This window comes from Lachnellula hyalina (genome assembly GCF_007821495.1).
Source record: "Lachnellula hyalina strain CBS 185.66 chromosome Unknown contig00081, whole genome shotgun sequence".
Lineage (NCBI taxonomy): Eukaryota > Fungi > Ascomycota > Leotiomycetes > Helotiales > Lachnaceae > Lachnellula > Lachnellula hyalina.
The window spans coordinates 74,135-91,682 of record NW_022157195.1 but is presented as its reverse complement, the minus strand read 5'-3'; the positions used below and the strand labels follow the sequence as shown (position 1 = coordinate 91,682).

The following is a 17,548-nucleotide window of genomic DNA, read 5'->3' as shown; positions in this document are numbered from 1 at the left end:
TCATTTGCTCCTCTCCTTCTCCCGCGTCTCATCAGCCTCCTTCAATTCATCCATGTATAATCTCTCGGTCATGCTCTTCGGAGTACCGGAGTAACTGCCTATCCCGCCGCTCTGCCTGAAGCTGTACATGTCGCCTTCGTCGACGCCGCTACGGCCGTGTATGCTCCCAACAAAGCTGTTGACGTCGCCAAGTGACGCAGCTTGAGCGTGGATCTCGGGGTTTACGATCGGGGTGCTGAATGGATGACCATTGAACGTACCAGATACGTCGTTTGATCTAGTAGGCGTCCGTCCTGGCTTGACAATCGGACGTGCTGGCGATTGCGAGTACTGGCTGAGATTGGCAGGCTCGGCGATAGACTTTTCGTCTACTGGAAAGGTCGGAGATGACGTTTCTGGTTCGTCCTGCTCTTTTGGTGGACTACGATGCACCAAGTGATCGGTGTTTTCATCAAAGTGAAAGAGTTGTTCATCATCCTCTTCGGTGAATCGCATAGCTCCACCTCCATTTTTCGTTGACTTGCCGAAGTTTTCTTTGTCGGCCCGAGGGAAGTCAGAGGTTTTTGAAGAGGCTGTCGGTGACTGGATATTTTCCAGCTTTGTCGTATAGGTGGGGGATTGGGTGCTCTTCTGCCCCTTCATCGACCTTAATGGTGGCATATCAAGCATATCGCCATCAGAAGAGGTCTCTGAGTCATAATTCTCGCGTTTGGCTCTGCTCTGAGAAGCACTTTCGGAAGTTTGCTGACTGGATTCTTCGCCCCGACTCGAATATTCCTCTAGACCGTAGCCATCACCCATCCTCAAACCTGACGAGCCATTGGCCCTCGGTAGATTTTCACTCGATGAGTCCTGAGATGTTAGACCAGGTACAGCGACCGATGCTGAGCCGTCCGGGGGCGCTGTAACGGTTGTCCACTGCGTACCATCGTCGGCTACGGGGTTTCTTGAGAGGGCTCTGAGTGCCTGCGATGACGAGATTCTCTTCGGTGAAGGCTCGTCGACATCCTCAATTTGCTCTGATCCGCCCTCCTCATCTGAGTCATCGCTTGGTGACTGAGAACGCTCACGTTTATCCGTAGAGAGGATCAACTGGGAGGGAAGTGGGGAAGCTGTAGGCAGGACTTCTTCACCCTCAACCTCGAACCGCACGCGACGTGGGCTTGTAAGCTGCTTGTTCGACGATGTGGAGACACGCCGAAGAGCACTTCGCCGAGTCCCATCGCTGCTCCAATCCGAGGTTATTGAGACTTCGTCCGTGTTTCTTCGTTTCGGTGCGGGGGGTCTTTGTAATTTGGGGGAGGTTGTCAATGATCGGATTTCGGTGCCTGCAGCATTCTGCCTATTGTCCATTGCCATTTCCTTCTCTTTATTCTCCAGCTGCAGTGATATTTGAGAATCGCTGCTCGATTTGCGCTCGCTCCGATGATGGGTAGCGTCGAGGAGGGGCAGATAGCTTGGTGTAAATAGACCTTGAAGAGCCTTTTCCCTGTCGTGTGGACCTCCGGGACTCTCGTCGACTACTTCTTCTCGTGTGGACAAGCTCAACTTTGTAGGTTGTGACGGCCTTTCGCCCTCAGCCCCAATCTCGAGGCTACTGGTGCCTGCGGCACACGACTCCACAGCGCCCGCCGCGTCGAGATTCAGAGATTTATACTCCTTAATAGATCTGGCCAGGGCTTTTGAGACAGTTTCGGAGACATCCCTAGGCACGTCGCGCAATAGGCCTTCGGCATACTTTGTGAATTCGGAAGCCATGTCTCTGCGATAGAGCCAGACCTTGTGATCGAGCTTGGTCAATTTGCTTTGCAGCTCAAAGACCAGCTTGCTCGCCTCATCCATTGTTGACGGCGATCGGGTCAGTCGGTCGGTGTGGGCAGGGGCAAGGGCAGGGGTAGGGGTCAATTGAATTCACAAAGACGTTGATCAATAGCGATGCATGTTGCGATGTGTGCTTGGGGATGCTGGGGATGTCTGGTGGTGGTGGTGGTGGTGGTGGTATTCATTGAGCTGTACGGTATGAATTTGAGATCTGCATAGAAATCCTCGTATAGTAAAGTAACATCGTAGTTCTAGATCCTAGCGCCCCCACGCGGTCTAGATTGCGAAAATTTGATGATCACTTTTTCGCGTTCACTTGCGCCGAATGCTTTGTTACATAATTCAACAAGGGAGACAGAACAAAAAGCTGCATCTACATCTGCATCGATTGGTTGGATCTCCTCTCCGTACAGTTCCACCTTCATACACTGGTCAATGGATGAGCTGGGCATCCAGTCACGCAACCAGCATCGTCATTGAGGTTGCACTGCAGAGCCGCTCTGCTCTGCCACACCTACGAATACCCTACCCTGTCTTGTCATTTTCGAGGATCAAGGATCATTATTAACCCGCGTTTGACAGCTAACAGCCGGCTTTTACCATCACGTGCACACTGCTTATCTTTCCTTCGTGGGGTAACTGTCCAACAACTTTCCATTCTTTGCCTATTGAATACTTCCAATCTGAGGCATCAGATAATCATAAAACAAATAAGTCTAAAGGGACGCCAGCGATGTAGGAGGGGGGATGAAAAGGGGGCTTAGTTAGCCCTAAGCGAGCACCGTGCTATTGCGTGGGGGTCCAGCCAGCCCAGCTTCTTGACCAATATCATACACATTAACAAGCCTGCCAGAAACTACTATTGGCAGAAGATATGGTAGAAGGTGGGCGTCAAAAGTGACTCATTTTCAATACCACCAGATACGGCCTTTGTTAGGTCACCATAGCATCGAAATTCTTATTTTTGATTCTTTTGCAAAGGATCGGATCCCACATTGCTAAACTCTTCTCATTCATAGTGTAGCTTACAATTATCGCAGCGTTAATGGATAGAGCAGGATCAACATCTTTCCGTATCCTGCTTGGCATCTCTTATACTCGGGAAGAAATTGGACCCTCATGCTCAAAAGAAGGAATCCATACCTCCGTTGCGCAGAATCGGTCACTGCAAATCCGCGAAGCAGTAAGATCCCTCCGTTCGAGGAGATACTGTATATGCCAGGACAGGCTGTCCTTCGACTCGAATATCAAATCGACGTCCATATCGAAGGACTCGTACCCAGACCCACAGTGAGTCACGCCCCCCTCCCGCGCAATAGTATAGGCTCTTCTAGTCCACGCAAAGATATGACATGGTTCGTGGAGCGCACATTATTTGGCCCTGTGGAGATACTCAACGAGCATTTCGAAGTACCAGACACCTGCCTGCTACCACGGATCAATATGACGAATCGAACGGTGTCCCTATAACCAAGCGTAGACTCTGAGTTAAAACTTGACAGAAAATGCATTGCAGCAACAGAGGGACACTCGCCGAATAAGGGAAGTCATTGCTCTTGAAGGAAGCGCAAAAGTACAACTTGGATGGAATCGATCTGACATCTTGACCTATTGATTTTATAGATGCAAATCGAACTACCCACTTGCCTTTCCGTAGAATATTTGCGAATGGTAAACTATTTCCATTGCGGTTTGGTCCACGGATCAAGCGGTGCTGGTAGTCACTGCTGGTGGATTGCTGGTGGTGGAAGATCATCAGACATGATGATAGTTTCTTATGGAATGGAATATCGGCGTCGAACTTGCCAGCGCTATGAAAACCTAAATATCAAGCAAAGGAAACGAAAGGCAGACTTACCTGGGAGTTGCTCAATTCGGCAATTAAATATATTGACGTTACCTGCCCCAAAATCGAAGAACGAACCTAAACGTTAACTACGAGAGCACGACGCCGGCGCTGAAGCGTCCCTCTAAGTGACAACTGCCCCGGAAGTACACTTTAGACTATGAAGCTATCGTGTAAGATATGCGGGGATGAGAAAAAGCGCCACGCTATGTCGTGACGGCTCGAGACTCGCGCAAATCTACAATTAGAAGCCTCGGCTTGGTTTCTGTCAATGGACACTAAAGTACATCCAATGATTCAATGACATCTAATCGTAATCTTCATATCTTCCGGGTATGTTTCAGGCAGTATTAAGACCAATTAGAAAATGATCCGGCAATAACTAAGGTAGTAACTTCTAACAGTGCCGTTTGGCTCTGGTGTCCCCCTTCGACCAACTTACAAGCGAGGAGTATAAATTGCTAAAGACGCTAATCAGGCTAGAAATAGATACTTTGAGGGCCGGGCTATGATCCAAGTGAGTGTCAGACTCGTGGCTAGTCTTTTTAGCTTCCTGCCAAATAAACGGATAGCGAGAGGTTTTCAAGGAAGTGCGAGGCTAAGATAACGCAAGCTAATGCAGTATAGAGATACGAGAAAAGAAAAAGTAGCAAGTGATAGCATCTAAATTAAGATAAACTCAACTCTATTTCCAGATGGAGACTCTCTATTGAATGTCAAAACTTGAGGGGGTTGCATGATCCCAACCCCAAAGCAAAAAACTTGCTAGGAGAGTTGGGAGAGATAGACTGGGGCACAATAACGAGGTCTGAAACAGATTCAACGCGATCCTATAAACTCATTCAGGATCTAGGTGCTTACAGAATTTGGCGATCTTAATTCTCTCATACGTGACATCTGAACTTGGCGTCAGCTTAACGCGGACGGGGAAAAAGCACAGAAGCAGAAAACACCTTCCTAAAACGAATACACTCCCAGACTACTGGAAGAATCGTTTGGTGATGGTGTCACACTATCAATGGTTCCGTTGGCCTGCCCAACTCCTAAAGTTCAAAGGAAGAAACATTTCAGCCATACCTCAAGTCAAATCAACCTATTTGATCTGCAAGATACCCCTACACTTGCCTTGTGAAACGAACTAACCATGCCGTCAGCCGGGGCAAACGTCATGAAGCTTAGATACCGAAGATGCTTCAAAAATTAATGGACGTCCATTCAAAACCCTTATGAAAGACTGGACACAGTGATAGGAATTGTAATGTCAGTCAAGTGACAAGTAGCTGTACCTGTCACATTTGAAATTGGTTCAGGAAATGTGGTGTGGATGAAAAGCAGTGGCAGTGCTATTCTAATTGTTCCACAAACACCTGATACTCGGGGCACGAAACGTTGCCTTCCTCAGGTAATCTGCCCACACGTTTGGACTCCCAATAGCTGCCGTCTGTCAAGAAGCAGCTCATGCCACCAATCTGGTTCTTGGATCAAATTCCAGCTCTAAGAATGGCGCAGCTGGGATTCCCAGACAGGCGGAGCACCTGCAACCACCCAGGCTCAATAATAGCTGGGTATTGCTGGATCGATTTGGCGGGTCATCCGATGTCCAGCCATTCGTTTGCAGAGAAGACAATGAAGTGCATGCCAGGGGACGTACTTCTTGCACCGCAATGCAGGTTTCCATGAGACTTCTGCATTATGTTGCATGCTGCACTACTGATTGTTGCATTCGTATGATCTTTTGGAACAGTGCAGCATCGCAGTGTAACGTACAATTTCAGGTATAGGGATCTGCCATATCTTGTGTCCCTGTGGCGCTCTGGAGTACCAGCCACCAAGGAATCGTTCCTCTCAAATCCGCTAGATCCTATTAAAAGGTCATGTCTTAGGACTCCCAGGCCATGGTAACTATACCATTGAAAGCAGTTGAAGGGATGACGAGATATATGGTATTGTTGCAGTTTTGAAATGGGCCTATTTTCTCTCCTGTACTTACCAAACAGTACAAACGCTGGGGTTGAGGCAAAACGAAACTCGTCAAGCAAGGGTTTAACAAAAAGCGATTTCAATGCTGGGATTCCCAGTCCTGCATGAGCCCGCTGGTTGTGCCATCTAGCACTGGACCCCAGCTCGAGTTATGAAACTTGACAATTCGTGAATAGAGCCCGAGGAGGTGGACGAAGACGGGGAAGCGCAGGATGGTGAAAGAAAAAGGAATTCGGAGAATACCATAGACCATAAAGAAAGGTATTACATGTACAAGTACCTCCAGACTGTAGATTACTGTAGGAACCCGTTTTGATGCCTGATAAGTTGCGCGAAAACCCAGGTTGGGCCGCGTATTTAGTATCCTAGCCTAGCGCCTGTCGTGGATAGACCGTCTGCTAGATTGGCGACCTGCCTCACCCACGCCACGGTGTTGTGTTTCTCACAAAGCCCCAATCTGCTGGGTCTGCAGCAAACGTTATTGATGCTTGTGAGAGGGGGGTACTCGGTATTAACGTGTGACCGGCCATGCGGTGCTTGTTGTCCTGTTTTCATGCCGGATAATCGTGGTCCCTACCTTTTGCGAGTTGCAACTTGAGAAGGCTTGATACAACACCAAGCCCAAGCCAAGATACTCCGTGTGCCCTATATCAACGGGCGTACCCGCCCTAGGCCATGGCAGCTGTGTGGAAAAATCAGCCGAAGTCTCCGTAAGTGGAGAATCTTGCGAAAGAATTCTCTGTCGTTGCATGCTTCATGCCTCATGCCTCACCTTCTTGGCACATGGGTTGGGTTGGTCGGTTTGGCACCATTATGGGGATGCACATATAGACTGGGGAAACGTTAGAGATCTCGATTGACAGGACAGGTCCACCATCTGACAGCATGGGCCTATTGGCTGTTGCAGGGTCAGGGTCTCTCGTCAATCTCACTACCCATGTCAATGTCACTCCTCACAACAACGACACCCCAGATCTTCATTTCCTTGTCCATTTCCACGTTGCACCGCCAGTCCCCAGTCGAGAAGCAATAATCAATTTATGGTACACTAGAATCCAAACCTTATGCCGTTCGCCGGGGAATTTCCCCTCCAATCGCTATCAATGCTGAACTCGCCGGCGCAGCGATATGCTTGCTGATTGATGATCAGCAAGCAAGAGTCTGAAATCTCAAGCCACATCCGCATTTCGGGTCAGTGTGGAATAGATCGTATCATACGGAACTAGAGCTCTCATCACGAGTCACTAGACTTTCAAGACATCGAGGTCCACGGCATTAGGGAACACCCTCTTCAAAATCAGCATTCAGAGCACAAGCACGAATGATCTGCATGGCTTGTCCACCGTGTGGCAGTCTCGCGGTTGTTGGTGCGTGGAAACATTTCGTCCGATCCTTTATTTCCCGCTAGCACGAGGCCATAACGTTGGAACCAATTTCAATGGTTTCACGCAAAGTACAACGAACATCTTGGGGAACACAAGATATATGCACAAATTCTATCTCTATTAAGCGAGCACGTTCCATCAACATCACCATCACTGTTACCAGAACGTTTAGATCATTATTACCCTCTGAAGTGCGTGCCTACTGTATAAACCCAAACAGATAGAAGGTAATAGCTTTCAACAGTGGAGTGACGCGTGTCATGCAAAGCCAATTGTTGGTGGCCCATAACCACCCGCTTACCCTCTAAATACTGAAGTTTCACTAAAGTTACAGGATGCCTGGTTCTTAATTCCGCAAAAAGAATAGAAGCATAGAAGTTTATAATAAGAAAAGTACAAGAAGTATTGTTATAGAATTGTCTAGAATTTCATGAACCCTTGTCAATAATAGACTCCCTTGCAAATTAAATGCTGTCACTTAGGATCCATCGGCATACCATGTTTAATCTACCCCTCTCATTGGAGAAACCCTCAACCGCCAATAGATGTAGTAGTTTCGGGAATTTATGGAAATACGAGAATTGGCGGGAAGGTCTTGGTGCAGATCATCACCACTCTAGGGCGTATTTAACGTTGATTTCGCATCGACATGCCCCCCTTGGACAGATCGGTCAGGGACTCAGGCAGCAGGCAGGTTGGGGATAAGCCGCATGATTCCGGCTCTTCTGGAATACATCACACGATAAGGAGATAGATAGCAAATTGCGATGGATACGCAATTTATTTACACCCTGCAAGGTTCTTGCTCTCTGTGGATAACAAACATCGACCCTGATCCTAGCATCCGCGGAACGCACAGTCCAAGGTTCCGAACGACCCCAATCAGCATTCCCTACAAGGCCTGATAGCTTTGTAGAAATACTCCGTACTAGGGGCCCATATACTATTACAGTTTACTAGCCACATTCCTTGACAACGGCAGACTTTGACCAAGCCTGATTAAGATATTGTGGCTTCCAAGTCTCGGGCCCGAAAAGAATATTCAGAATTGACCGAGTCCAGCAGCAATAAATATGAATATTCTGGTTCCAATTTATTAATTATGGAGGCAAGACTTGCAATGCTTATTAATAACATATTATGAGCGTATCTCAAGAAAGATTCAATATTGTAGAGATAGTGATTGCTACTATTGTGTTAGTTCCCTATTCTTAAATGAAGATATAATATAACAAAGTAGAGCAAAACATACTGACTATTACATATAGGAAGAGTAAACATAGTACTTATTCCATATGTATTCCGCTTTGTATTGATAGAGCTATAAGAGTCTGCTCCTATGAGGAAATCGGTTGATATATAAATTTATTATCATAGTATAGGTCCCTTAGATCGCGCATCTTAATGATATGCTACGTAACTAGGAATTCAATTTATTGTCCCACGTTCAAATGAGAGTAGAAGCGGAATAAACCCGTTAATGACATGGTTTAGCAAAACGCTATGCATACGTATATGCCGACCTACAGTGTTCTCGAATACTGTAAGCCCTATAAGAGACAACTTGCGCTGTAGTACTAGTCTGTAAGGCACTACCTCGTCCTCGTCGGATCATGACAACGCACGATCCTAGTCAATACCCACACTTCATACTTTCCTTCTCAGTATTTCTTCAGCCACCCCTCTTCACCGAAGAATATCCAGCCAATACTGCCAGATCCCAAATCCCTATTGAACGCGTGTTTGCGATGAGAATAGACTCTCTGATAAAAATCGTAAAGCTTCTACCGCACCCGGTACTGTAGCCCTATCTGCTCGGCAGGTAGCAATTCCAAACACGCCCCTGCTCGGCAGCAACGTTTCCATCGGGGAATTTTTTTTTAGCTTGAGCTGCAGCTGTGATCTTGTAGGAAGGAAAGATCCCTAGTCAGGGACGAGGACCTGGTCGCCGAGTGTGTGACTCCCTAACTTTAAGAGGGATAGTCTGAAGGTACGATCAATGCACTAGTTTTCATGCTATAGCACCCTGTCAAAAATCGAGCACCAATCTAATCGACCTTAATCAAGCTACTGTACTACTTGTACTCCATAGACTCCAGTCCTTTAGATTTTGACATCCCTCCTCGGCTTACGCCATCATACATATACCACAACTCCCCTGAGGCTCCTCTAGTAACATCTCTTCGCCACTTTCAACGATTATCACGATTCATTTTTCCGTCTCTTGTATCAAGAGCCTCAACGATTCCCCCATACTAAGAGCGGGAGCGAGATAACTAAAATCATTCCCAGGCTACGCACCTCCCCCAGCCTCTGACGGCACTTCAATACGCTATATGCAATTCCACGGCTGACTAAACCTTCGCCCTCGTAATTTATCACCTCGATCCTATTGCAGTCGGCCAAAATACTCATTGCCGGCATCTGAGCAACGGCCCATTCGACTTCATTGTTTCTGCATTAGACAAGCACTGATATACTGGTACTGAAGTTATAACGCTCGCAATCTAGCAATCCTTTGCCCGAAAGGAGGACTTTATAACACAACGAACCTATCCTGGCACTGGGAAGACTCCTGGCATATACGGCCTATGGATTTCTATGCTATCTTGCAAGGCTAGAACGAGTGATCGACTATTGAGATCCGGATACCTTTATGCACACTTGCTTCCTATCTATCTAGTGCCAGCATACAACTCAACCACAATAACGAGTTAACGGCAATAGCTGGAAAGTCGGCTTCTTACGAAAAGAAAAGAACCTCTCCCCTCGTGCGTTCATAGAAGCCGCAACGCTGGCCACTATAACCTTAAGTCCGTCCTTGTCGGCGGAACTAAACTCGAACTTGTTCAAGGGAGGTCGATCTTGGGAGGGTACGTATACGTTGTTCCTTAATACCCAAGCCTCATGTAGCGCTATCAAATCATTGTATATGCGTTCTTCACCTTCTAAAATACAAAAATGGTTGTATGTCTGCTAACAATATCAAATACAGGCCCCAGAAGACACTGGTCTTTGCCGGGGATGCCATTATCTCTATCTCGCCCTAGGAAAAGCTCGAATCCAACTCCTATAAGTGTGAACAGTGTGCCGGCGCTGGCGTTGCGACCGCCAAATTTCTCTTCTCCTGGAATCATGGTTGGGGAAGAGCGGCAGCCAAGGTCACAGCAAAATTGGGTTGAATTGCCTTCTATTCGACAGGTATAGTCTACTACTAAATGCTTATTTACTATAACTTACTGACATTGACAGGCTGTTCCCGAGATTATCAACAGCCGAGTATCTACTCAGACCCCGGCTTCTGAGTACAGAGATGATGTTTATTCCCCTAAGAATGCATCGGGAGTGTCCAACACCCCTGTCTACGTTCAATCGCCACCTCTACATAAACGTCGGAGGCTTTCATGTGAGGAGGACAATGAAATCGAATTCCGAGAGCGTACAGGTAGAAAGAGGTACAGAAGTCCGAGCGGACCTAATCAAAGAGCCGAAAGTGTAACGATCTCCCCAACCTCTTCAACACGACATGCAAGTACACTGCATTCTACCGAATCCTGGTCCTCATCTGGTCGGAGCAGTCCGTATCTGCAACCACGAGGACATACTGCTGTGAGATCGCCACATTACGATTGCAACCCCGTCTTTGAGTCTTCGGGTATGAACAGGTCCGACTGGAGGCCAACCCTTCCAAGCCTCCCTGCTTTGACTCTCGATCGTGGGCCCCCTCAAGCGCCCTCCCTTCGTAACAATGTTGGCGAATATGCTCTAGATTCTTCCCGTTCTGGAGTCCGAACGTATCCCCAGGCGCAAAGTTCCTCTTTTGACCCTCCTGTTTCATCGTACCATCAACCGACAATCTCCTATGGTTACCAACAGCGTCGAGGACAGTCGTACTCGGGCTCTTCTCATGACCGAACACCTTTTTCCAACAGTCAACATGCTATGTATGGTGAAAGCGGGTTCCAGTATGGCATGGGTGATCCCGGACATGATAGCAAGCAAAGGAAACGGAGAGGGAATTTGCCAAAGGCGACAACTGACAAGCTCAGAGCTTGGTTCTTAGCTCACTTGCAACATCCATACCCCACGGAAGACGAGAAGCAGGATCTGATGAGGCAGACCGGCTTACAGATCAGTAAGTCATCATTGTTTGTATAGTTGCATTTGGAATCAAGTTCATGTTACTGATGGTTATAACCAGATCAAATTTCAAATTGGTTCATTAATGCACGCCGACGCCAACTTCCAGCGATGATCAATAATGCGCGTGCAGAATCAGATGCAAGGTCAGCAAGGGGTAGTAGTGATCGAAATCTTCTTGCTGAGATCGCAGTCGATTACGGAGACGACAAACGCTGTGGTGCTTTAGGAGAGAGCGAGGAAGATGGTGAAGATTATGATGATGAGTATGACGGACTGCGGTCACGACATGTCTTCCATCGTAATTCGAAGAGTGGGAGTTTATGAGACACTGGAAGATGACAAATATTTTGAAGATGACTTCATGATGATACATGGAATCTCATCGCAAAAAGCTCCAGGGCAAAACAGAGCAGTGCAATGCCAAGCCAGCACCAATGAACCAGCCCCACAAAGTCTCAGTCTAGACAAGTCTAGAAAGAGATAAAACCGAATACGCATAAAGCCTAAAAGGAGCCCAGAACTTTTAGAGATCTCCGTCACACACTTTCGCAAGCGCATGTCTTATGTTACATTGAGTTATTACCACCAATGGTGCAGCTTCCAGCACTTGAGCAGTTCAGAGGGGAATTCTGAACTATGTTTCCAACATTAAATATAATTTTAATATGCAATTAGGATTTTATACCCGATTTCAATATACCCTCAAAACATGCAAGAAGTGCACCCTCTCCAACTAGCCCTAATATGTCATTGAGACTGTCAACGGCATGCCTTAATGCGTGAAGCGCGAACGGCTACACAGCCACAAAGTTCTTGCGTTCAACATGCAATGTAACGCTTCGCCAAAAGAGACAGCTTTAACCGGGCTATAACATCAAGTGCCGTCGCGAAGAGACGGCTAGACCAGGCTTTAGGAGAAGGGTTAACCTTGATATAATCGATGATCTTTTTCCTTTATAAGTTTTCGTTATCCTTTGATTTGGATTAGATCCTAATGATAATACTAAGAGCGTGACCAGTCATGACACCATTACAAGAGCAGAAACCATACTATCAAAATACTAGCTCTGCTGTCCCGCTGGGTGCTAGCGGAAGTTGAAGGCTTTAGCCTCGCCTTACCTGGACAATTACAACGGCAATTGATATTTAGCTTTTGAGTTGACAGGAGCTACACGCTAAACGAACCAACCGGGTCTCAACCGAGGGACGATCTTTTAGTCGTGGGACATTTGTATAAGTAGGTGTCATAGCAGGGTATAATTGCCTCTCCGGGCGTCCGGGGACGCTTTATGGTTGTAGGAGCCCTTCAGAACAAGCCTTCTGAAAACAACTTACAGAAGTTTGATGTGGCAAGTGAAAAGGGAGCGACTCCCAATCTCGCTTAGTGTCATTGAAGAGAAAGCCTTTTTTGTTTTAACAACATGCAGGCGTTGCCTGCAAACTTAGTTTCAGAAACATAATGAAACATGTTGAAACATTTTTATACATGGGGCCCCTCAGCACATGCTGTTTGTGGCGCCATCACAATCTGATCGACACTCGAACTTATCTCCGAACCAAAAGCCGCTTCCCTTCAGCTCCCTCCCACTCGCAACACGCACCTAAAAGAGGATACTAGTACTCTAGTAGGACTCATTGTACTTTGCAAGTCCACTATTTAGATATTTGAGTTAGGGAGCATGAGACAAAATCCTCCGTGCGGCCTGTCAGACTTGCCGCTTGACATTGTGGGGAAACAATAGTCGAATCGGGATCGCCATAACGGCTCTAACGGATATAGCTCACTTCTGTGCCGTGTCCGTGTTGTGCCCGTGTTGTGCCCGTGCCGTCAAGAACCGTAATCATACAGACCCCGGATTCGGATCTAGTTCCGCAAGTTAGGGCAATCTTTCAAGAAGCTATACTGTTAGTGATTTATTACTCGGCTTGGAGGTAATGAAAGCTATACGCTTGTCGAAATGAGGAATAATTAACAAGGCAAGCGCAGGAAACTTAACCCACTTCTGCGCGGTAGGCATTTGTAGTCTTTTGATAATTATGTCACATGGCCCTATTTCGATCAAATGCTTCTTTAAATCCTACCATACAGAGTTATTTGGACCTGCGAATAAGGTTTATCAACCCCCTGGCGCAAATCTTAGATGCGTCAAAGAGGGTCCTCTTCGGAAGAGGTTGCTGTCAGATCGGCGACCCCTGCACTCCATACGAATGCGAGATCGAGTACGGAGGTCATGAGGTGGCGTACAGTACTAAGTATATACCGTCGAAGTCATCCGTACTGTTCTTCTTCCCGTGCCGACCTTACCGATGATCTACAATCCTCGTGGAGAAGATCGGCAAGGTGTCAGATCTCCATGGAGGCTCCTTCTTTCAGAGTTCAGAGTACGGAGGAGAAGTACTGTTTTCTCATTAGTCCCGGGCCGCTGTTATGCACTTAATACACTCTAACGGTTGTGGCTCACTACTTAGTGGCGCCGCGGAAGCCTTCAAGGAGAAAGGGACAAATAGTGGTTGTGTCATGGCCCTACGATTGGTCAATAATGATGCATGCATGAACTACTGGACTGGTAGTACTGTTTACTGTTGACTTATGTCTCTAGCCTTCGCCTCTTCTTGTGAGCAGGCGTATTTCTCAAATCGAATCTTCTGTCTGGCCTATCCTTTCTTGGAAGCCTTCAGCGGCCGACGAAACATTATGCGAGTTTATGTACATCTTGGGGCTCCTGCCTAAACATTTGGTCTATTTGCTATGCTGGTGTTTGAACTGCTCCCGCTTGGTTTGACTTGCGACTAAGTATGCTTCTGCTAGTTGGAAAAGAAAGGGCTCCGAGAAACCTGGGGACGTACGGAGTATAGGAAAGCCATTCGCGGAGTGGATATAAAACAGGCTACGCTTGCCACTGAACACATTTATTTCTTCCAAATAAACTCGAGCGCAGGTAAGTGTCTATTGTGTTGCATTGTGTTGTCATGAAGATACTCTTTTTATAGAGCTCTCTCATTTGCAATGCAAATACCAGTGTTGATTTGCGAGAAGAGCTATCTTACTTCGCTTTATCTGAAGCCTTTACATCCAGTTGGAGCACTTGCAACCATTATCGCGGAAACATGCTCCGCGTACTGGTCGAGCAGCAGACAAGAACTAAGTATAAACACAACCATATGTCAAGCAAATGGGTGCATGGGTGCACTTGCCCTAGCTGAGTATTGGATGTCCTCGCGATGCACTGCTTAAGTGCTTGCAGCTTCCTTCCCCATGGAAGATTGCTTCGAGCGCGATTTTTATATCTTGAGTTAAACCAACCTCCACTGTTTTCAACTCGGCGAGATGACGATAATCTTTATTCAATGTCGAGACAGTAGAACATAAAGCTGGAAAATACTCAAGTGAATAGTGCTCACTTGAGCAGACGGACCGGTTCTCCACAGTGTATTCTCTGCAGGCATTTCTTTTTTCGTTCTCACAAAAAGAAGAAGCCTCCCGGTGGATAGTATCAATGCGGCATATAATTTATAACGTTCCAGGTAGTATAGGACATAAAAAGTTTATGAGAGCACATGCCGCTTTTCGTGTCCAGCATAGGGACAGTAACGATTTTTCCAAATCCCCCATAGTCTCCTAATCAGCTTTCTCTCAATTTCTCAAAAATTTCAAGGAAGTAATTTTAGTCCAACCTCAAATAGTGACGCTTCTCAGAAGACTTCCACTTGCGGATCAGTGGATCACTCTCAAATCCTCATCTTAATGTTCCTTCCAAGAGACAACAATACTATTTTGCGCGCTTGGGTTTTCTCCTTTCATGTGAGGACCACGCTAGAAACCCCTATCATAATAGCTCCAACAACCAAGCAAAACCCGCTGCTCTGTTACGTTGTTACGATTTCGCGGGAAATATTCTTCTGGGGGTAGCGAGTTTTGAACTTCGATACTCATTATGTCATGCCCTATATGTTTGGTCACACAATTCGTGGAAATTATACTGCTGCGATTAATTGCCTTGTGCATGCTGTCCGAGCATGTGACCAACTGCATAGAACAACCAAGCGAGGAAAAGGGGAAGGGGACTGATTAAATCCAGCGACTTCAAAAGAAATGTTCATACTTTTAGGTATTAAAAGAACGGACATAAATCTAGCGAGTACATGTTATATTAATGCTATGTGAAGAGGGGTATCACTCAAGCAAAAAGATATAAAGGAATGTAATCTTCCACCACCAATCAAAACTCGAAATTCCATCCCCCAGAAAGCCGTCTTCTCTATTTCCATCCTGTACCAATTGCAAACTTCTATTTATAGTCACACCAATCTCGCAATTGAAATTTCATTCCCGTCTAAGACGAAGGAATATGACATCTCTTCGCACAGCTATCCATCAGCTCTGCAAAAGAATCCGGAATGTGTCCCCTCAGTCTCCCAATCTGTCTCGCGTCCAAAGACTCCGGATACCCCAACGCAGCCGACACAACTTCATCATCCCGAATCGAGAAGAAAGTGTTAGCAATCTGAACCCTTCCCGCATCCTCATTATCAAACGCAGCTGCAAACACGGCCGGCTCACACGTCGGATTGAACTGGAAATGCACCTCGCCTTGCGGGAAGAGCATGCCGGTATATTGGGTCAGGTTGGCCATGACCACGGGCTCAGGAACTGTTGGGTTCGGGACGGAACTGTTGACTCGCCCGGTTAAGTCGGGGACAGACTCCAGGACAAGACCGCCGATCAGTTGGCCTTGAACGACGGTTAGGAATTCGTTGGCGCGGGGGTGTGAGTGCGGGACGTTTAGGCCGCAGGCGTCAACGAAGCCGATGGCAGCACTGACGTGAGTCCCGATGAGAGCTGGGAACTTGTCCACGCTGGCAAGAACGATCTCTCCCCCGGTAGGAGGCACGTGGGTGGTGTTCACAAATTGGAAGGTGATGTTGCATGCGTTGGGAGGGTTGGGGAGCAGGATTGCCTCTCGATCTACTTCTGAGGGCGCGAGCATAAGGAGTTGTTGCAGTTCTTGGAGTGATGGAGTAGGAGTTGCACATGGCGGGATCGTAGAAGTAGATGGCTGCTGCATTACGAACTGTTGCCGGTCTTCTAGTGAAGAAGCTGCCGTTGCAATTTCCAAGCAGGCTATGAGGACCAGACACATCAAGCTTTTGGGCATCTTGTGTTTTGAGGGGGTTTTTGGGGATGGGCGGAGAAATTGGAGATTTGGACGTTGGGGATATAGTGAATAGGGGAAGACCAAGTATCTATAAGTGAACTGGCCCCGTTCCAGTCATTTCCAAGAATTTGAAATCCTTTTCAGACGATTTCGCTTTCCAGCGGCGTCATACAGCAATACTGTATTGATTATTCTTCCTCTTGCACTCCGCCACGTTCAGTTCAGCAGGTCAATATTGTGCCTGTAAGCCACCTCAGAAAAAGTTGTCAGAAAACGCCAAAAGTGCGGCTCATATGGGTCAGGAGGTGCCAAGGACACTCTTTAGGAAACACCAAAAATAGCTAAATTACTTCAACGCCAATGATTGATTGAGATATCACTGTGTAAATATCACTCGTAGTATTTTGTGGTCGGTCAATACGATGTAAGCCTCCTTCCACATCTTACTACCTGTAAGCTGCCACAGCAAGGCTCCGACGACGCGGCCTCAAAACAGAACACGAATCCAGATCAAGACATGAATGAAACTGGCACAGATATCTGACTCTGTGCTAGATTAGGCATATAGTAGCCCGGATCTCTGCGGATATCGACATACCTATCGACTTTTTCTTCTCATATAAGGGGCGAAGGCTTAGTAAAGGGCGCATTAGATATATCAAATAATGTAACTTCTTTTAGAACAATACTTCTAACAGTATAGTAGTGATGTGTTCTGAGAAGCAATGCTTATAATCGACACTCTGGGTGAACATAAACACCTCTATTTGAACCTGATCAGCTGCGAGAAATATCGCTTGCTATAAGAAGCTTGAAACTAAATAGGAACATTTTGAAAATCGACTCGTTAAGACTCGGGAAGGGCTGAACCTTCTTCCTCTTTATCATGAAATGTGGCTTGATTTGAAGAATACCTCGAGCCTGAATTATTCCAGCAGGTGCGATCGCGCAACGTTACACGAACTCACATCCCCTTCATCTGATTCTGGATGTCAAACTGAAGCTGACGTGAGGACGAAAGAGACTCACTCGTGACTCAACATAATAACACTGCCACAAAAGGATAACCACTTCCATGTAATCAAAGGCAGAAAACATTCATCCCTCAACAGCAGACTAGTAGTTTGTCTTTTCCTTTTAGCTAGTGCGAGATTCTGTGATCACTGAGGTAGAGTATACCAAGACTGACGTGAGGAAGAACCGAGGCATGACTTTGA

At 46.7% G+C, this 17,548-nt stretch overlaps 3 protein-coding genes across 3 annotated transcripts; 1 reads left to right on the top strand and 2 right to left on the bottom strand.

Annotated features, from left to right (window-relative positions):
• On the bottom strand, positions 1-1,842 carry LHYA1_G005890 (uncharacterized protein; the record flags this gene model as incomplete). Its single annotated transcript, XM_031150833.1, has 1 exon — positions 1-1,842. The coding sequence occupies one exon, from the start codon at positions 1,840-1,842 to the stop codon at positions 1-3; it is 1,842 nt and encodes a 613-aa protein (XP_031004730.1).
• An 8,151-nt stretch (positions 1,843-9,993) lies between these two features.
• hth (Homeobox protein homothorax) lies at positions 9,994-11,499 on the top strand (the record flags this gene model as incomplete). The annotated part of the gene is made up of 3 exons (XM_031150832.1): positions 9,994-10,233; positions 10,285-11,167; positions 11,234-11,499. The coding sequence occupies 3 exons, from the start codon at positions 9,994-9,996 to the stop codon at positions 11,497-11,499; spliced, it is 1,389 nt and encodes a 462-aa protein (XP_031004733.1).
• A 4,010-nt stretch (positions 11,500-15,509) lies between these two features.
• On the bottom strand, positions 15,510-16,331 carry SR1A (Spherulin-1A; the record flags this gene model as incomplete). Its single annotated transcript, XM_031150831.1, has 2 exons — positions 15,510-16,235; positions 16,308-16,331. 2 exons carry the CDS (start codon positions 16,329-16,331, stop codon positions 15,510-15,512), a joined length of 750 nt encoding a protein of 249 aa, XP_031004734.1.
• Between the last annotated feature and the right edge of the window lie 1,217 nt (positions 16,332-17,548).